The sequence below is a fragment of the Moschus berezovskii genome, chromosome 14, assembly GCF_049115385.1.
Source record: "Moschus berezovskii isolate FMDL1 chromosome 14, NW_MosBer_1.0, whole genome shotgun sequence".
NCBI classification, from domain to species: domain Eukaryota; kingdom Metazoa; phylum Chordata; class Mammalia; order Artiodactyla; family Moschidae; genus Moschus; species Moschus berezovskii.
In genome coordinates, this window is record NC_142473.1 from 57053171 (window position 1) to 57070729 (window position 17559).

General features: G+C 47.2%; 1 protein-coding gene and 1 long non-coding RNA gene across 5 annotated transcripts in view; one reads left to right on the plus strand and one right to left on the minus strand.

Annotated features, from left to right (window-relative positions):
• Positions 1–17559, minus strand: part of C2CD3 (C2 domain containing 3 centriole elongation regulator) — a 127104-nt gene that overhangs the window by 1224 nt on the left and 108321 nt on the right. For 3 of the 4 annotated variants that reach the window (XM_088843184.1, XM_055423655.2, XM_055423657.2), the window contains one exon: positions 14072–14183. In XM_088843184.1, the coding sequence (XP_088699310.1) occupies positions 14072–14183 (112 nt within the window). Of the gene's footprint in view, positions 4521–14071; positions 14184–17559 lie in introns of all 4 variants that reach the window. The other variant, XR_016039002.1, reaches the window with a different exon arrangement.
• LOC148775622 (uncharacterized) overlaps positions 4411–17559 on the plus strand; it is a 24139-nt gene continuing 10990 nt past the window's right edge. Inside the window, exons 1-2 of the long non-coding RNA XR_016039003.1 lie at positions 4411–4595; positions 13941–14050. This is a non-coding gene — a long non-coding RNA (uncharacterized LOC148775622). The remainder of the gene's footprint in view (positions 4596–13940; positions 14051–17559) is intronic.

Here is a 17559-nt window from a genome sequence, read left to right on the forward strand (position 1 = left end):
CTTTAATATTTGTTTTATTTATTCGGCTATGCTGCGTCTTAGTCACGGCATGTGGGATCTTCAGTCTTCTTTGTTGTAGCATGCAGGATCTTATTTTTTCTTTTTAGTTGCAGCATGTGGGGTCTAGTTCCCTGACCAGGGATCGAACCTGGGCCCCCTGCACTGGAGCACAGTCTTAGCCACTGGACCACCAGAGAAGTCCCATCAATTCCTCCTTTAAGGTGAGTGCTTTTGGGTTACGGCATCATGGTCCTTTGGATTCTCTTATGCCTCATCCATTTGTTTAATCAATCTTTTGTTTAGTTCTGTGCTGGGTTCCTGCCCTGAAGGAGCTTGAAAGATACATGAAAGCCACCACAGGCTGGTGGCGGAGAGCAAGGCCCTCGGGTGGAGGTGGAGGCCTGGCAGAGGAAGAGGCAGGTGAACGTGGCTGACTTCACAGCATGCAGTCTGCCCCATGGATGGGTGTCTCCTCCCTGTCCCCACATGCTGGAAGCACACTGTACCACTCCCTAGGCACCAGGAACCAGCTTGGTGGAGATCCTAGAGGTGGAGACTACTTCCCTGCTCCTTAGCAGGCCCAGCTCCAGCTGCTTCTGGATCAGTAATATTGAGTGATCCTTTCTTTCCTTCATTTCACCACCTTGTTGTCTACTGTGAGAGGAAGAGGCAGACCAACCGTTCTTGACCTCCACAGCTCAGAGTTGAGCTGGGAAGACAGAACTATTCCAAGAATTAAATTGGCAGCCTGGATATGATAGGGGGAATGGAAGTCAGGCAACCCTGAGGGTCTCCACCAATCTGGAATTCTAAATGCCAAGGGAGGGCATACACTCTGACAAGCTCTCAGCACCGAGAGGCCACAGGTAGGTTCTCTGCTAGAGAACTGAGAGCAGAACGGAGCGTGTGGCGGGGCACGCTCAGCAGAGGTGAGAGCGTACTGCTCCCAGTCTCCCAGACAGGCCGAGGCTAAAAGGGGAAAAAGGAAACCCACCCTGTACTTGCACCCCCTAATGCCTCAGGCCGGGGAGACCAGCCACCCAGCCACTGCCTGAGGCCCTCTCCCTCCAGACTGAGTGCTCCTGCAGGGCATGGCCGGAGTCTGATGCTGTGTCTCCCACTGGGACAGGCCTGAGATGGGAGCTTGACAGCTTCCAGACCAGTGAATGGGTCAAGCCATGGTGACCAGAGGCTTCAGTTAACTGGGGAGGAGACTGCCTCTTGCAGCAAATATCTCATTCATTCATTCCAGAACTAGTGATGGCTCAAGCTGGAGGGGAGACAGATGCTGACGTACCCCACAACCACAGAGATGAAGCTAAGAGCCTGGGAGCAAAGAGAGAAATTCATGACAGTGGGAAGGACGGGGCAGCTTCACACAGAGGTGGTATCCGAGACACACGGGGTTTCAGCACAGCTGGGGTGAGGGTGAGGTCATGCCACTGGAGGGAGCAGCATGAGTGGGGCCTGCACTGCTAGCTGGGCCCACATCTGTGAACCAGCCACAGGCTACCTCCCAGTACCACACCCGGGCCCAGCAACCTGCAGGGGGTGGCGGGGCTTATCTGCCAGGCCCAGACCCAGGACAGACAGGACGGGGCTTGGCTCTGTGTCCTGGGCAGGGCAGAGCTGTGGAAGGTCAGCAGCATTTGGCTTATGTTGACCTCCAAAGGGTCTAAATTCGTCCTAACAGTAAAGTTTCCTTCTTCATCAGGGCTGCTACCCCAGGACATACAACGTTAGAGGGGCTGGGCAAGCTCCCAGGCTCTGAGCTTCATCTCTGTGGTTGTGGGGTAGGTCAGCATCTGTCTCCCCTCCAGCTTGAGCCATCACTGGTTCTGGAATGAATGGAAAAATGAATGAGATACTTGCCGCAAGAGGCAGTCTCCTCCCCAGATAATTGAAGCTGCCCAGAGTAGGACACCCCTACATGTACAACTATTCGCTGGAGCTCTGGGGGCACTGGGAAATTGTCACTATGGCCTGTGCTTTGAGGAGTCTCAGCCTTCCTGGGGAGGCAGGAGGAGCCCACATGGAAGCAGGATCATCAGACTGAGGATGTCATATAGGGGGTGAAGTCCCTGCAAGGGTCCTTTCCAGAAGAGGGACTTAAAATAACATGAAGGTGGAATCTGAACAAAGCCTATAAGAAAAGATGTTCAACTTGAGCAAAGGTGTGGAATGTCTTTGCTGGGAAAACAGTGGGGATGGGCCTGGCTGACTGCAGAAATGGAGAGCAGAAGACGTGCCCAGAGAGAGGGGGCTACAGTTCCTGAATGTCTGGGGAGCAGCTGACCATATTCCTCTTGGGGTTCCCAGTGTGTCAAACCCAGCAGTACATCAGGGGCCTGACTGCCCCATCCAATCTATGCAGGTCTGCCATTAACTTCTGCCACTTCCAAATATGGAGACCTGCTCTTTGCTGGGCACCTGGACACCCAGGTCATGAACATGGATAGGCCTTTCAGTCTGTTGTTTGATACAGATGTCTCAAAGGAGTTTCAGTGTCAAAGGTAGAATTCCACTGGGAGAAAATAAAGCATCAGGGAACAAGTAAGGAACAGTGGTGGCAGGAAAACATGGGGCCTCCTGGGGTGCCTCAAAGTGAGGAGCTGGGGTTCTCTGACCTTGGCCAGGGAGCTGGTTCTAGTCCTGGCTCTACCACTTCTTAGCCAAGTGGCTTTGGGCAAGTCCCTTCTCTGGGCCTCGGTTTCTTCATCTGAGAACAGATCAAGATGAGCAGATAATACAAGAGGAGCTGCCCTGTAACCCAGGGACTTCTCTCAGTCCGTGGCTTCCTGTTTGGTCACCTCCCTGTGATGCAATGTCTTCTCAGAACGCTCTAGCCCTCTTCTTTGGTCTGAAATGTGATCCGACAGAAGCCCCTGTGTTCTGGGTTCCCTCCATCCAGTCCCCAGATGGATGTCCCTAAATAGGCCACATGTTCCCTGGAGGTGGTGGATGCAGGTGCCCCCTTTTACCCCTGCTTCAGGGTGTCCCTGGACCTTCTCAGAGGGGAGGTGGTGGGGAGGAGTGGAAGGAACACTGGGCTGCAGCCCAGGTCAGCTGCCTCACTTGCTTGAGGCCAAAACTCTCTCTCTCTGGTCCTGGTACCTTCATTACCGAGTGGAGCTTGGTGCCTTCATTACCGAGAGAATGCCCCTTCCATGCCCCACGTCTACTGTGAAGCTGAAATACAGTTGAGACATGACCATGGCTCTGGTACGATATGCCATCCTCTCAAGGGCTAAATGGCACCAGAGAGGAGAGCAGAACGAAGACTTGCTGCTCTCAGACTGCACTTAAGATGCAGTGAGAGTGGGTGCGGCACCTCCCAAGGCAAGCCCGGCACTGGCCACGCTCCCCTCCTATTGCCCCCACCAGTGAGCTCCTGGGCCTGGCAACGGTGCTGAAGTTGCTTTTTATTCCAGAGCAGATCCCTTATATGACATAAACACTGACTCAGGAGCCGGAAGTAAAACTTTCCAAAGAGCTGAAAACTGAAAGTAAACAGCGCCCGGTTCTGGCTTGGATAGCGCTGCTGACAGAGTTGAGAGAGGCTCAGCACTGCCGCCACCTGTTCACCTTTCACCACCTTGGCTGGCTGCCTCTCCTGGGGCAGCGCCCAGAGTCCCATCTGAAGGCTGAGACTAGGACTTCCTTGTGCTGCAGGAAGTAGCAGACTCAGCAGCTGCAACTCAGAGCAGGGGGTAAGTGAGGACAAGATGTGCAGGTCAGGGGCCCAGCCCTGACAGGCAAGTCCTAAATCTGACCACCGAGCCTGGCTGCAGCATGGCGGGGCTCCATGCTCCAAGGGCCCCCTGTAACCCTGCCATAGAGCTCTGGTCATGTGGCTCTCACTACCTACACTACTCCCACCTTTCCTCATGCCCTGACGCCTCCCTCCCCTCCTCCGAGAAGGCTTCCCTGAAAACAGACCTATTCCACAGGCCCTGAGTTACCGCTCAGCCCAGGCCTCAGCCTGCTAATCTGCACAACAAGGAAGCTGGGCTAGATCAAGATGCCTCAGCCTTCTGAACCCATGCCCTGCCGGGGAGAGGGCTCAAAAGTCCTGGTTCCCGGGCAGGAAAGGGTAAAGTGACACTCCCGGAAGACTCTGGCCTCAGAGCTGCTCAGGCAACTTGAGCCGAGCACCTGTCTGCAGCCCTGCAGGCCCTCTCCCTCTCGGTACCTGCTGATTGCATGTGGGCCAGGTGGGCCACCAGCCAATTGTGGCTGTGTCCCTGACTTCTGTACACCCTTGGCCAGAGAGCTCTTCTCCTCCCTAAAGCTTTGTGTGGCCTTAATCAGAAATGCTTTGACCTTTCGGTCTCCTCCTGGGGCTCTGCAGAGGGCTAGGGACTCGGTAGCTGAAAGAGGGAGGCAATAGGTCAGGCTTCTTGCCCCAAGCGGGGCAGGTCAGTCAGGAAGTTCCCTTGGACTCCAATCATCCGGTCTGGTGATCTTGTGGTAGGCTGGGTTCCTCCACCAAGACTGTGTTTCTCTTAAATGGCTCTGGGCTGGGGAAGGGAAACCAAGGGACAGAAAAATTATTTGAGCTCCTGGGAGAAAAGAAGCTGACTCAGAACTCAGAGGTAAGCAGGCCACAGACTTCTGAGGCTAGGGCTCCGTCACCCTGAGGTAGGGGCAGTGGGTTGTGCTGACCTCTGCTCAGGGTCTGAACTGGGCACACAATCAATTGCCAGGGCCCTGACCATTGCTCTCCATCCTTCTGGAGCTGCCCTGTGGGGTCCAGCATCCTGTCTCCCTGCTCCTGGTGCTAAGCTTCTGCTGATGTCCCTATCTCTTCTGTATTTCTTTCTTACTAGTCCTCCCAAAATGTAACAGCATAAGAGGGGAAGTTGTCTCAATAATAATGATGATTAAAAACAAAAATAGCTAACATTCATATGTCGTGTGCTAAAAACTGTTCTAAGTACTTAACATCTTATTCAGTTAATGCTACACAAGCTCTACGAGGCAGGTACTATTACACCCACTTTTCAGATAAAGGCACTGAAGCACAGAAAAGTTAGCTAACTTGTGCTGGGTGACACAGCTAGAAAGTGGCAAAGCTGAGTTCTGAACTTAGGCTGTCTTATTTGGAGGCCATGCACCTAACTGCTATAAAAAACTGTGTGGGAGTCTTTGAGGGAGGTACAGCTACAAACTAGGTCCATATTGCCTCCCCAGACTGTGTATAGCACCTCAGAAGGCCAGCAGCAGAGCCAGCAAAAGAAACCAGGTTTGCTCCCAGCTCCCCAGCTGGCCTGGAGCACCTTGATCCCTGCGATGTCTGAAACCTCTAGAGTGGGAGGGGGCTGGGCAACTGTAGGCTTTCAAGGGGACACTTATGCCTGGCCCTGTCTTCCACCTCCTACAGGACCCTTCATGATCAACAGCACCTGGCTCCAGGCATGCGGTTACTCCAGGGACTCAGATGACAGCTTGATTCTTGTTCTTCTCTTTTTCTCTCCTGACTGCTTCGACCCAGGCTGATCTCGCCCCATCTCTGGCCTCTTCTCTAGCACATATTGTTTGTACCTCCCAATTACCATATTCTGTTGATTCTCTGAGAGGCTTCTTTTCTCCATATTCACAGCCTGCAAAACCTTTCCTTCATCTTTGCTGACTTCTACTCATGCCGCCCTACATGGCTCTGTCAGCCCTGGACTCATTCTCTTTGTTCTGTTAAGCAGTAATACAGGTTAAATGGCATTTGAGAAAGTCAGTTGAGTAGTTTGGTGGCCAGTGCCTCTCAAGGAACTGAAGACAGGGTCCATGGCACCAGGTCCAGCATTTCTACATCAGACAAACGAACTTGATGGAGTTGGTGGAACTTAACATTTACAGATAAGTCCCCTGGGGAACTGTAAGCTTTGGCAGGTGTGGGGGTGTGTGGAAGCATGGGGGTGAGGAAGGGGGTCACAGCTCCTTCTCTACTTGTGTACAGAGTTCAGGACTTTGCAATTTGCTGAAAGATGTACATTTCAAGTTTGAGGCCCTAACTACTTTCCTACTCTCTGGCCTGCCCATCCTCCGGTCACTTTCGGCTCTCCTAGTCATCAATGGTCGGAGAAGGCAATGGCAAGCCACTCCAGTACTCTTGCCTAGAAAATCCCATGGATGGAGCAGCCTGTTAGGCTGCAGTCCGTGGGGTCGCTAAGGGTCGGACACGACTGAGCGACTTCACTTTCACTTTTCACTTTCACACATTGGAGAAGGAAATGGCAACCCACTCCAGTGTTCTTGCCTGGAGAATCCCAGGGATGGGGGAGCCTGGTGGGCTTCAGTCTATGGGGTCACATAGAGTCGGACACGACTGAAGTGACTTAGCAGCAGCAGCAGCAGTCATCAATGGTAAGTTACTGGAGGGTTCTGAGTGGAGGAGTCACATGACTCATCCCATGATTTACTTAACATCTTTAAAATTTAACAGGATACTGTATGGGGAGTGGGTTGCAAGGGGCAAGGGCAGGAGCAGAAAGGCAAGTTAGGAGGCTCCTAGATGGGAGATGATGGCAGTTTAGACCAGGTAATGCTGGGACTGTGAGCAGTGGCTGGGTCTGAATTTAAAGGCAGAGCAGCCAGAATTTCCTGGTGGATTAGAAATCAAGGCATCAGGGAGGATTCCATGGGTTCTGGCAGGAACAAGTAAACCAGAAAGAGAGAATAGCTATTAACTGTGATGGAAAAGACCGAAGAACAGATTTGAGGAATACTTTGGAGCTGAGTTTTGGGTAAGCTGAACTTCAGATACCTATTAGATATCCAAGCTGAGATGCTACATAGGCAGCCAGACATATGAGCCTAGATTCAGGGGATAGGCCTGTGCTAAGATGGTCATTATGAGTCTTCAATGTATAAATGGGATCCAAAGCCTTGAGATCAGACAAGGTCATCTAGAAAGTAAGTGTACATAGAGAAGTATAAGACCACATCCTGGGTCACCCCTGTATTCACAAGTAGAATAATGAGGGAAACCAGCAAAGGTGGCTGGGCAGGAGCTGCCAACAAGGGAGAAGAACCAAGAAGCACTGATGCCTTAGAAACGAGTGAAGAAGCTGTTTAAAGGGGAGACATCAGGTGTATCTATGCTGCTGAGAGGGCAAATAAACTGGGCACTCAGACTGAATAACTGGTTTCGGAATATGGAAGTTTTTTTCTGTGTGACCACCCTCCATCCTCTGGAGGTAGAGTGTGGTAAAAGCCAATCACAGCGGCAAGCCCGGAGGAGATCAGTATGGAGAGGCACAGTAGTGGGACGGTGTGGGTATGAGTAGACGAGCTAGAAACAGCTATGCAGGAGATGACTGGGATGGGATAATGGAACGGTGAGAAGCGAGTGGATTCAACGATATTCAGGGGACAGAATTAACAGGCCTCGGTGATAGACTGGCTGCAGGCATGGGGGATAAAGAGGAGGAGGAAGGGACGATGACATATATACTCGGGCAGGGTAACTACAGGATGGTGGTTGCATCTCCTGAGATAAGGGATGCACGCAGTAGGGGCAGATGTGTGAAGGAAGATAACAGGCTCAAGTTCTAGATGTGCTGAACTGTTTGGAACATCAACTAAAAGACTTCAGGATGCTGCTGGACCCACACGTCTCTACAGCATGGCAGAGAAGTCTAGGCTGAAAGTAAGGATTCTAGAGTCAAACTGTAATAATAACTGAAATAACTGAAGTGGTTGAGACTTTTGCAAAGAAACATTTGCAAAGCAAAAGATGTAAACCTGGGGAAAACACCACATACATTAATGCTGTTGCACCCTCTACCTCCTTTTTAGGAAATTTGATAAAATTAGTTTGCCCCTGGCAACTAAGCAGACAGAATCAGATGTAACTATATATAAAACCAGGGAGCTGTCCTGGTGAAGAGTTACTTTATCACAAAGAAGGAAGAGAAAGCAGAAACAGCAGAACCTGACTGATTCATAAGTATCGGGTGGGCAAAAAGGTTTGTTTGGATTTTTTCTGCACGATGTTATGGAAAAACCCAAACAAACTTTTTTTGCCAACCCAATAATTTCAAATGTGCCACTGGAGTGTTCCTGCCAGACCCACCATCCTTCTCCCTCTTTTGCTTCTTGAAGCGGTGAAAACCAGGAGATCGAACAGTCATGAGGAAGGAGGGCTGAGAGCTCCCCTTACCCTCTCTGTGTGACACCTGGTTCTGTTCAGTACAACCAGGCTTTCAGGCCTTATAACCCCATCTGACAGATGATACCGACTCAGATCAGAAGATCTGACAAAGGTCACACAGAGTCCTGTATCCACTATGCTGTGGGGGACAGAGGGGAAACACCAGTCTCACAAACGCTGGAAGTGGAGACTGTCTGGGAAGTTCCTGGGTTCAGGTGCACTGTTTCAGTGTGGAAGAAGGACTAGGCCTTCCCTTAGATCTTGTGAAGCCAGGTGAGCTACTGTATAGCTGTCCCAGGACACTGCTTGAGAAAAGTCCAGCTTCGCAAAGGCTCCTCTTCAGCCTTCAGGGCCTTAGGAAGAGGCAAAATAGATGGAATCCTCAAGCTGGGGATACAGGACAAGGCTCCTGCCCTCCCCGGCCTACCTCTCACTTTGAGCTGTTGACTGTGCCTGAAACCTAACCAAAAACAGAAGACAAGAAAACAGAAGCTTTCATCAAATGGGAAACTCTATTACCACATCTAACCCTATCTGCTTTAGTACCCACCTTCTTTGCCTGCCTGGATGCTGCAGGGTGAGTTTTCTACTTCTCAAAAGGCTAACCCACACGTGCTCTGGATCCCATGCAATCTCTACAACCCAGGGCGTAGTTTCTCTATTCTCTTTCCCTCTCCAGCATCTTCTTCTTCTCTCTTTCTCTACTGGTCACTGTACTTGGCACTCAGAAAAAGCTGCAGCCTTTCTCATAAAAGACAAAAAACAAACTTCCCATCTCAGATGCTACTCTACCCACTACTTCTGATCCATATTCATAGCCAAATCTATGGAAGAAGCTGGTGTCTCCATTTTGTCACCATTCATTCTTAAAATTTAAATTACATATGATTTTGTGTTTTCACTGAGTAACATACCAGAGAATATGTAACATATGTAAATTATAAGCATAGTAAAAATGAACATCTATAAATCCACAACCCAACCTAAGAACTAAAGCATCATCAATATTGTTGAATAGAGACTATGTGCTCTTCTTCCTCATCCAATCCCCTGACTCTACAACTATGAACGGTTGTAGTTGAACTGTTAAAAACCAGAGACAAAAATATTAAAAGCAGCCAAAGAATAAAGGTCATATAACATTTGAGGCAATAGCAATGAGAATTATAGTTGTTTCTCTCTCATCAGAAACAATGGAAGTCAGTAGAATGTGGAGGGATAGTTATAAATGTGGAGGGACAGTTCTAAATGGAATTGCCTTGTGGTCCTGTGGTTAGGATGCAGAACTTTCACTGCTGAGGGCCTGGGTTCAATCTCTAGTCAGGGAACTAAGATCTTTCAAGTGGCCAAAAATAAATAAGTAAAATGCTAAAACAAACACAATTCAAGTTTGAATTCTATATCCAGTGGAAGAAAATAAGTTTGCAAATTGAAGGTAAAACATATTTTCAACCAACTGAAGCTGAGAGCATCAGTTCCCCATAGGTCTGCACTATATGAAATTCTGAAGGAAGTTCTTTATGCTGAAGGGAAACTAATACGCTGAGACCAGGGTGTAAAGGAGGAATGAAGCCAAGAGCATAGGATGGAGAAAATACACCGCTGCAAACACATCAAGCAGTGAGAGGTTCATAACCAGTGAGGATGGCCAACATCCTGATGTTGCCTGGGTCCTGGGGACTTTTAATGCTGAATGAGACAATTCTGGGTGAACTGTGGCGGCTGGCTACCCTAACTAGGACCCAAGATGAGGTCCTGAGGAGACAGGTGTTCTGAGAGCAGCGAACAATGGAGTTTTGTTGTGGGCAAGAGAGAAAAAAGGCAGACTTCCCTGGTCATCCAGTGGTTACGGCCCGCTCGCCAATGCAAGGCTCCCTGGTCTGGGCAGATCCCACCTGCCTCGGGACAGCTTAAGCCTCGGTGCCACAGCTACTGAGCCCATGTGCACTAGTTTCTCTGCAACAGGAGAAGCCAAGGCAATGAGAAACCCGCGCACCGCAACCAGAAAGACCGCGCAGCGACAGAGACCCAGCGCAGCCCAAAATAAACAACAATGAAAAAGGCTGAGAAGTGCTTGAGACTCATCTTTCTCAGAACTGGACGTGCCCTTTAACTGAAGTAAACATTCTCATATCTTCCCCTCCCATCCTATTTATATTTATTTATTTATTTTTTTTAATAGATTAAAGACAATAAGTCACCCAGGAGCTGGCACATCATGAAGGCAGAAACACAAAAGCAGGAAGAGCAGTTCTGTTTAGCTTGGACACAGTGACTCAAAGCCTTCCCTTCCTACAGGGCACAACTCACTGACATTTCACCCACTTGGCTGGGAGGGGAAGACGGAAAGGAAACTAACAGTGTCTGCTTTTTTTCTCTAGGGTAATTCTTATCATCCTCTTATTAGATAAGAATAATATTAGCCTGATGTTACTTCAAAAAAAAAAAGAACAGCCAAATCACCTGCCCAAGATCACTAAGCTATGTGGCAGATTCATTATTTCACTTCATAGGTGGTCTTGCTCAAAAGCCTGTGCTTGGTGCTGGACACGGCCCTGCTACACTGGCATAAGTGCTGATGTATATACAAAGGACATGCAAGGGGAGATGCAGAGCAGAAGGAGATGAACCAGTGACCTGAGCCAGGGTACAGATAAGGCCCCAGAAATGCAGAGCTCCTGGTGGGGACTGGCACCTATCCTCCTCTAGGACAGGAATACATATCTGATAAAAACTGAGATGTGTGGGAACTTAAGACTGATCCATGTGCCAAATAAACGAGGTGTCCTTAAAATGGTGCTGGGGTAGATGAGGGAGAAGTGGGGAAGGAAACCAGTGAGAGAACAGACATCTCTTTAGGACTATACCCCAGGTTTCCAGGATACTTCTGGACTGACTCCATCTGTCATCAAAGTAGGCTCGGGAAGAGCACAAAAAAATGTTCAAATGTTAACTGCAAAAGGAGACCTACAGAAGTAAGGTAAATTAGCTAGAAAACTATACTGTAAGCCAAAGGTCATGATTTTAAAATGGTGCAAGGGAAAGCACAGTTTGGAGTCATACGTTTTTCTTTACTGGTTAGGAGACACTGGGCAGGAGAGAACATATTTAACTTTATGTGTGTCTCAGTTTCTATAGAACAAAAACTACAATACCTTGTAGGTCTGTATGGGAAGTTCTGTATTAGTCTTAGTTTCCTCATCTATCAAGTGGGGATAACAACAGTACCTCTCCTGTTGTATTCTTGGGAGAATTAAATTTGTTTATACATGTAAAGTGCTTAGAATAATGTCTAGTGCATAAAGTGAAGTCGCTCAGTCGTGTCCGAATCTTAGTGACCCAATGGATTGCAGCCTACCAGGCTCCTCCATCCATGGGATTTTCCAGGCAAGAGTACTGGAGTGGGGTGCCATTGCTTTCTCCAATGTCTAGTGCATAGTAAGCCTTAAATAGGCGTTAGCTATGATAATTAACAATAAGCTAATACGTTTTGCTCACAGCATGTATTATTCTCTAAAATGGCTTTTATCAAAGCTCTACTATCCACCTCATAGAGTAATGAAAATAAAATATAAGCAAATGAGACCTAATTAAACTTAAAAGCTTTTGCACATCAAAGTAAACCATAAACTATATGAAAAGACAACCCACAGAATGGGAGAAAATATTTGCAAATGAAGCAACTGACAAGGGATTGATCTCCAAAACATACAAAGACCTCAATCAAAAAATGCAGAGGATCTAAACAGACATTTCTCCAGAGAATACATATAGAAGCCCAAAAAGTACGTGAAAAGATGCTCAATGCTGCTAATTACCAGAGAAATGCAAATCAAAACCACAATGAGGTATCACCTCACACTGGTCAGAATGTCCATCATCAGTTCAGTTCAGTCGCTTAGTCATGTCCAACTCTTTGCAACCCCATGGATTGCAGCATGCCAGACCTCCCTGTCCATCACCACCTCCCGGAGTTTACTCAAACTCATGTCCATCGAGTCAGTGATGCCATCCAGCCATCTCATCCTCTGTCATCCCCTTCTCCTCCTGCCTTCAATCTTTCCCAGCATCAGGGTCTTTTCAAATGAGTCAGTTCTTCGCATCAGATGGCCAAAGTATTGGAGTTTCAGCTTCAGCATCAGTCCTTCCAATGAATATTCAGGACTGATTTCCTTTAGGATGGACTGGTTGGATCTCAAAAAGTCTACAAATAATAAATACTGGTGAGGGTGTGGAGAAAAGGGAATATAAATTGGTACAACCACTAAGGAGAACAGTACAGAGGTTCCTCAAAAACTAAAAACAGTGCTACCAATGATCCAGCAATCCCACTCCTGGGCTTATATCAAGGGAAATACCATAATCCAAAAGGATACATGCACCCCAGTATACAGATACAGAACTACTTATAATAGCCAAGATATGGAAGCAACCTAAATATCCAAAGATATGGTAGACATATACAATGGAATATTACTCAGCCATAGAAAACAATGAAATAATGCCATTTGTAGCAACATGGATGTACCTAAAGTGATCATACTAAGTGAATTAAGTCAAAGACAAATATCATATGAAATCACTTATATGTGGAATCTAAAAAATGATACAAATGAACTTGTTTACTAAATAGAAATAGATTCACAGACTTCAAACTTATGATTCCCAAAGAAAAAAGGTGTGTGGGAGGGGTAAATTGGGAGTATGGGATTAACATATAGACACCACTGTTAATAAATATAAAACAGACAATCAACAAATATCTACTATATAACACAGGGAGCACAATGTTCTGTAATAACCTATATGGGAAAAGAATCTGAAAAAGAGTGGAGATATATATATATATATATATAAACTGAATCAATTTACTGTATGCCTGAAACATTTTAAATCAATTATTCTCCAATATAAAATAAAAATTAAAAAAAAATCTTCACTTGACTGTGGGTGAGATGACTTTAACCACTGTGACTGTATAACCAACAAAAATTTACTCCAAAATTTCATTTACAAATCGGGTGCCCAAATAATAAAAAGGGGAATTAAAAATAAAAGCTGCACGAGGCAGTGGTTTTGTGTCTCCTCAGCAGAGTACAGTAGTTAGAAACACAGAATTTGAAACCAAAATGCTTGGGTTCCAATTCTGGTTCTACCACTTCACTACTTGTGTGAAGGGCCTTAGTTTTCTCATCTTAAAATAGAGATACAAGGATGTACTTCATAACGTTGCTGAAGTAAAGGAGCTAACAAAGTGCTTCAAACAGTGTGCGGTACCTGGCTAGCACCGCCATGATCATCATTTTCAGCTTAAACACTGCCTCTTCAGATAGCCTGTTCTTTCTCAGAGCATCTAGTACCCATCACAGTTGGTAAATATTTTTTGTTTACGATTCGTACTCCATTAAGACAGGGAATTTGCCTTATTTACTACTGTACACTCAGCACCTAGCACAATGCCTAATACAGCACAGGTACTCAGTAAATATATGCTGAATGATTTCGAGAAGCAGATATTAGAAAAGTGAGGTGCTGTGCCAAGGCAGAAAAGACGACAGCTAGAATTTGTACCAAGGTTCTAAGCACCCAATTTGGCTGCATGGTGAATAATCTGGCCTTTGCATCTCCTGCTTGAAGCTTCCACAGCACTCAGCATGCGTACCTTAGCTGAGTCCTGTTTCCACGCTTCTGTGCTAACTCTCCTGCCTGTCATCCTAGTGAACAATGCTTTGCTCTTTACACACGTGCACTGCCTCACTTTTCCTGAGCTCCTTCACTGTTGTGCCCACAGGATAAGCTCAGCGCCAAGAGTGACCACTGTGACCACCTTTCCAGGAGTGTGGCTGCGGCCACTCTGCATTCTGTACACTTCACTGAAGAGATAATGACTACAGGAAACAGGTCAGCTGGGTGTCCTCTTACCTGATCTGTTGTGGCTGGTGGTGGCAAAGCTGCCGAGACGGAGACCATCCGCAGGGAGGCCTCCAACTGCTGGGGAGGTAGAAAGAAGTTGGGGACCACGATGGGCTCTGGGCTGCAAAGGTAGTTAAGGGACACAAATACCTGGAAATCGTCTCCTGAACAGTATCCTTTGACCTCAACCACTCCTTTATCCCCCAGCCCCACCCAAGTTACTCCTGTCCATGAATCCTTTGCTCAAGTGGTTCCCTCTGCTGAGAAGGCCCTGTGAACTCCGTGAGAGGTACAGGTATAGATACAGATCAGTTTATACTTTATAGGTCAGTTCAAATCTCATCTTCTCCAGGAAGCCTTCTCTAAATTATATCCCACGATGATCCCTCCTTCCTAGTCCAGAGCACAGTCTGAAACAGAGGCTAATCCTTATTTAATCTGATATGAGTCTCCATGTTTCCCTCAGTATTCACTAAGCTTCTCAAAGGCAGTGCCACTGACCTTGCCTCAGTCACCTCACTAACTCCCTAGAGCCCGCATGAGGCTGACAGGTAGCAAGCACTGGATGATTCTTGCTGAGGGGCCCGCTGGTCAGAACCTGACAGACAGGGTGCGGGTGGGAAGGCAGCTCTAGCGCAGAGCCTTAGGCTGGAAGGTGGTGCCAGGCACTGAAAGAGGGCCTGTCCTACTGGGTGTTCTGTGCTCACATCCAGAAATGGCTCTGAGTGGGCACAGCTGATCCATCATTGTGACGTGAGCTCTAGAAGGCAGGTACTGTAATTGCACTTCTCTGTATCCTCTGGAGATACCCACTATTATTCGTTCAAAGCACTGATTGAGTTTGGGAGGGGACTAATTTTTTGGCCCCTCCTCGAGGCTTGCAGGATCTTAGCTCCCCGACTAGGGACTGAACCTGGGCCATGGAATGAAAGCACCGAGTCCTAACCACTGGACTGCCAGGGAATTCCGGGGAGGGGACTATTTTGTGGTCTACATTTTTGTTTCTATTAAGTAAGCTAAGTATGGTTCTGATGCAAACTGGTCTAATACTGCTCTAATGCTAGACTTTGAACTTGAGGAGGGCAAATATGAGCTCTTTTTCATACTACATTCTTGTCACTAGTATAGTACCTGGGACACAATAAGTGTTTAATAAATATCTACAGAATGAGTGAAAGGCATCATTTCTTGCTTTGGCTCAAATCCCCAATTTTTCTACAGAGAGGGTGGGAGTGGAGTTGGAGACCATGAAGAAAAGAACCCTTTGAACTCAGACTTCCTCTGAGGCCTCAGTGAGGTAGAGCCTAGCTGTTGTTGCCGCTCTGACTGCTGGGGACTCTGCCTGAGAGTCGGCTGATACGGTGGGGAGAACAGCTTCGCTGTGAGGTGTCCAGAGTGTGTCTGAAACACAACCCCCCTTCTCAGCCTGGCACCACCTGCCTTTCTAAGGATCCTACTCCAGCAGTAATCTGTCTCATATTAGATGGTAACTTCAGGCAACGTTCCTTCACCTATTAGATGGATATAATAATTATACCTTTTGAGGATTAAATGATGTTATACATGCAGAGTGCTTAGAATGGCGCCCAATACAGAGCATGTACTCCATCAATGTCAGCTGTTCCTGTCTCCCCAGTTGAGAGGGAAAAGTTACCATTGGTTCCCTCCCCCACTGAAACCTGCTTTCCATCCCCGCCTCTGCACTGTCCTCCTAACACAAAAGCCAGAGAACACACGTCAGCTCACTTTCTGCTGGATCCGCCCTGAGCACCGGGGTGATGACCGCCACTCCCTGAAGCTGCTGCCCCCATCTCTCTGACCAGCCCTCCTCTGTGCTGGTCTCTGCTCCCCCCGCCCTCACGTGTGGGTGATCCTCAGGGCTCTGTCTTGCGTGGCTCTCCCTTCCCCTCTCTCCCTGCTATCCTCCTCTGTTTCCAAAGACATTGACCTTTAGAGCAGAGCTCATTCTGAATTCAAAGCCAGCATGTCCTCCTCTCATAGGCAAAATGCAAATATGCAAAATGTAAATCTGCCTCTTCCTCCAGATTTGCTTTGTGCAAATGACCTACTTGGGACAGAAATCTCTAAGTCATATCTTTTTGTTTTGTCTTTCTCATCCCCTGCCCCTATTTAATCCTATCAAATCCCTCCCCTTCTCCCTCACCATAAAGCAGTCTATGCTTTAGGTCAGACTTGATCTGTTATTATTACTGCAAGTTTCCTACCTGGTCTCTTTGCTTTTGGTCTCTCCTGACCTAATCCACCCTGTACAAGGCACTGGGAGAATTCTCTAATGTGTAAATCTGACCAACCATATACTTGCTTACCACTAACATTTCCTGTACACTGTTTACCTACCAGCACTATCCTAAGTAATTCACATTGTTATTTTCATAAAATCCCCACAAGAAAAGTACTGTTTTAATCTGCTACTGTCATTACCTGTCTCCTACCTCATATGGGAACTTCTTGAGGTAGGGTTTGATTCAAACCTCTGCACTTATTATATAGCACAGTTCAGTTCAGTTCAGTCACTCAGTTGTGTCCGACTCTTTACAACCCCATGGACTGCAGCATGCCAGGCTTCCCTGTCCATCACCAAATCCTGGAGCTTACTCAAACTCGTGTCCATCGAGTTGGTGATTCCATCCAACCATCTCATCCTGTCATCCCCTTCTCCTCCTGTCTTCAATCTTTCCCAATATCAGGGTCTTTTCCAATGAGTCAGTTCTTTGCATCAGGTGGCCAAAGTATTGGAGTTTCAGCTTCAGCATCAATCCTTCCAATGAATATTCAGGACTGACTTCCTTTAGGACTGACTGGTTGGATCTCCTTGCAGTCCAAGGGACTCTCAAGAGTCTTCTCCAACTCCACAGTTCAAAAGCATCAATTCTTCGGTGCTCAGTTTTCTTTATAGTCCAACTCTCACATCCATACATGACAACTGGAAAAACCATCGCTTTGTCTAGATGGACCTTTGTTGGCCAAGTTTTTCAATATGCTGTCTAGGTTGGTCATAGCTTTTCTTCCAAAAAGCATCTTTTAATTTCATGGCTGCAGTTACCATCTGCAGTGATTTTGCTGCTGCTGCTAAGTCACTTCAGTCGTGTCCGACTCTGCGTGACCCCATAGACAGAAGTCCACCAGGCTCCCCCATCCCTGGGATTTTAGAGCCCCCCAAAATAAGTCTCTCACAGTTTCCATTGTTTCCCCATCTATCTGCCATGAAGTGATGGGACCAGATGCCATGATCTTAGTTTTCTGAATGCTGAGTTTTAAGCCTACTTTTTCACTCTCCTCTTTCACTTGCATCAAGAGTCTCTTTAGTTCTTCGCTTTCTGCCATAAGGGTGGTGTCATCTGCGTATCTGAGGTTATTGATATTTCTCCCAGCAATCTTGATTCCAACTTTTGCTTCATCCAGTCCAGCATTTCTCAAAATGTACTCTGCATATAAGTTAAATAAGCAGGGTGACAATATACAGACGTACTCCTTTC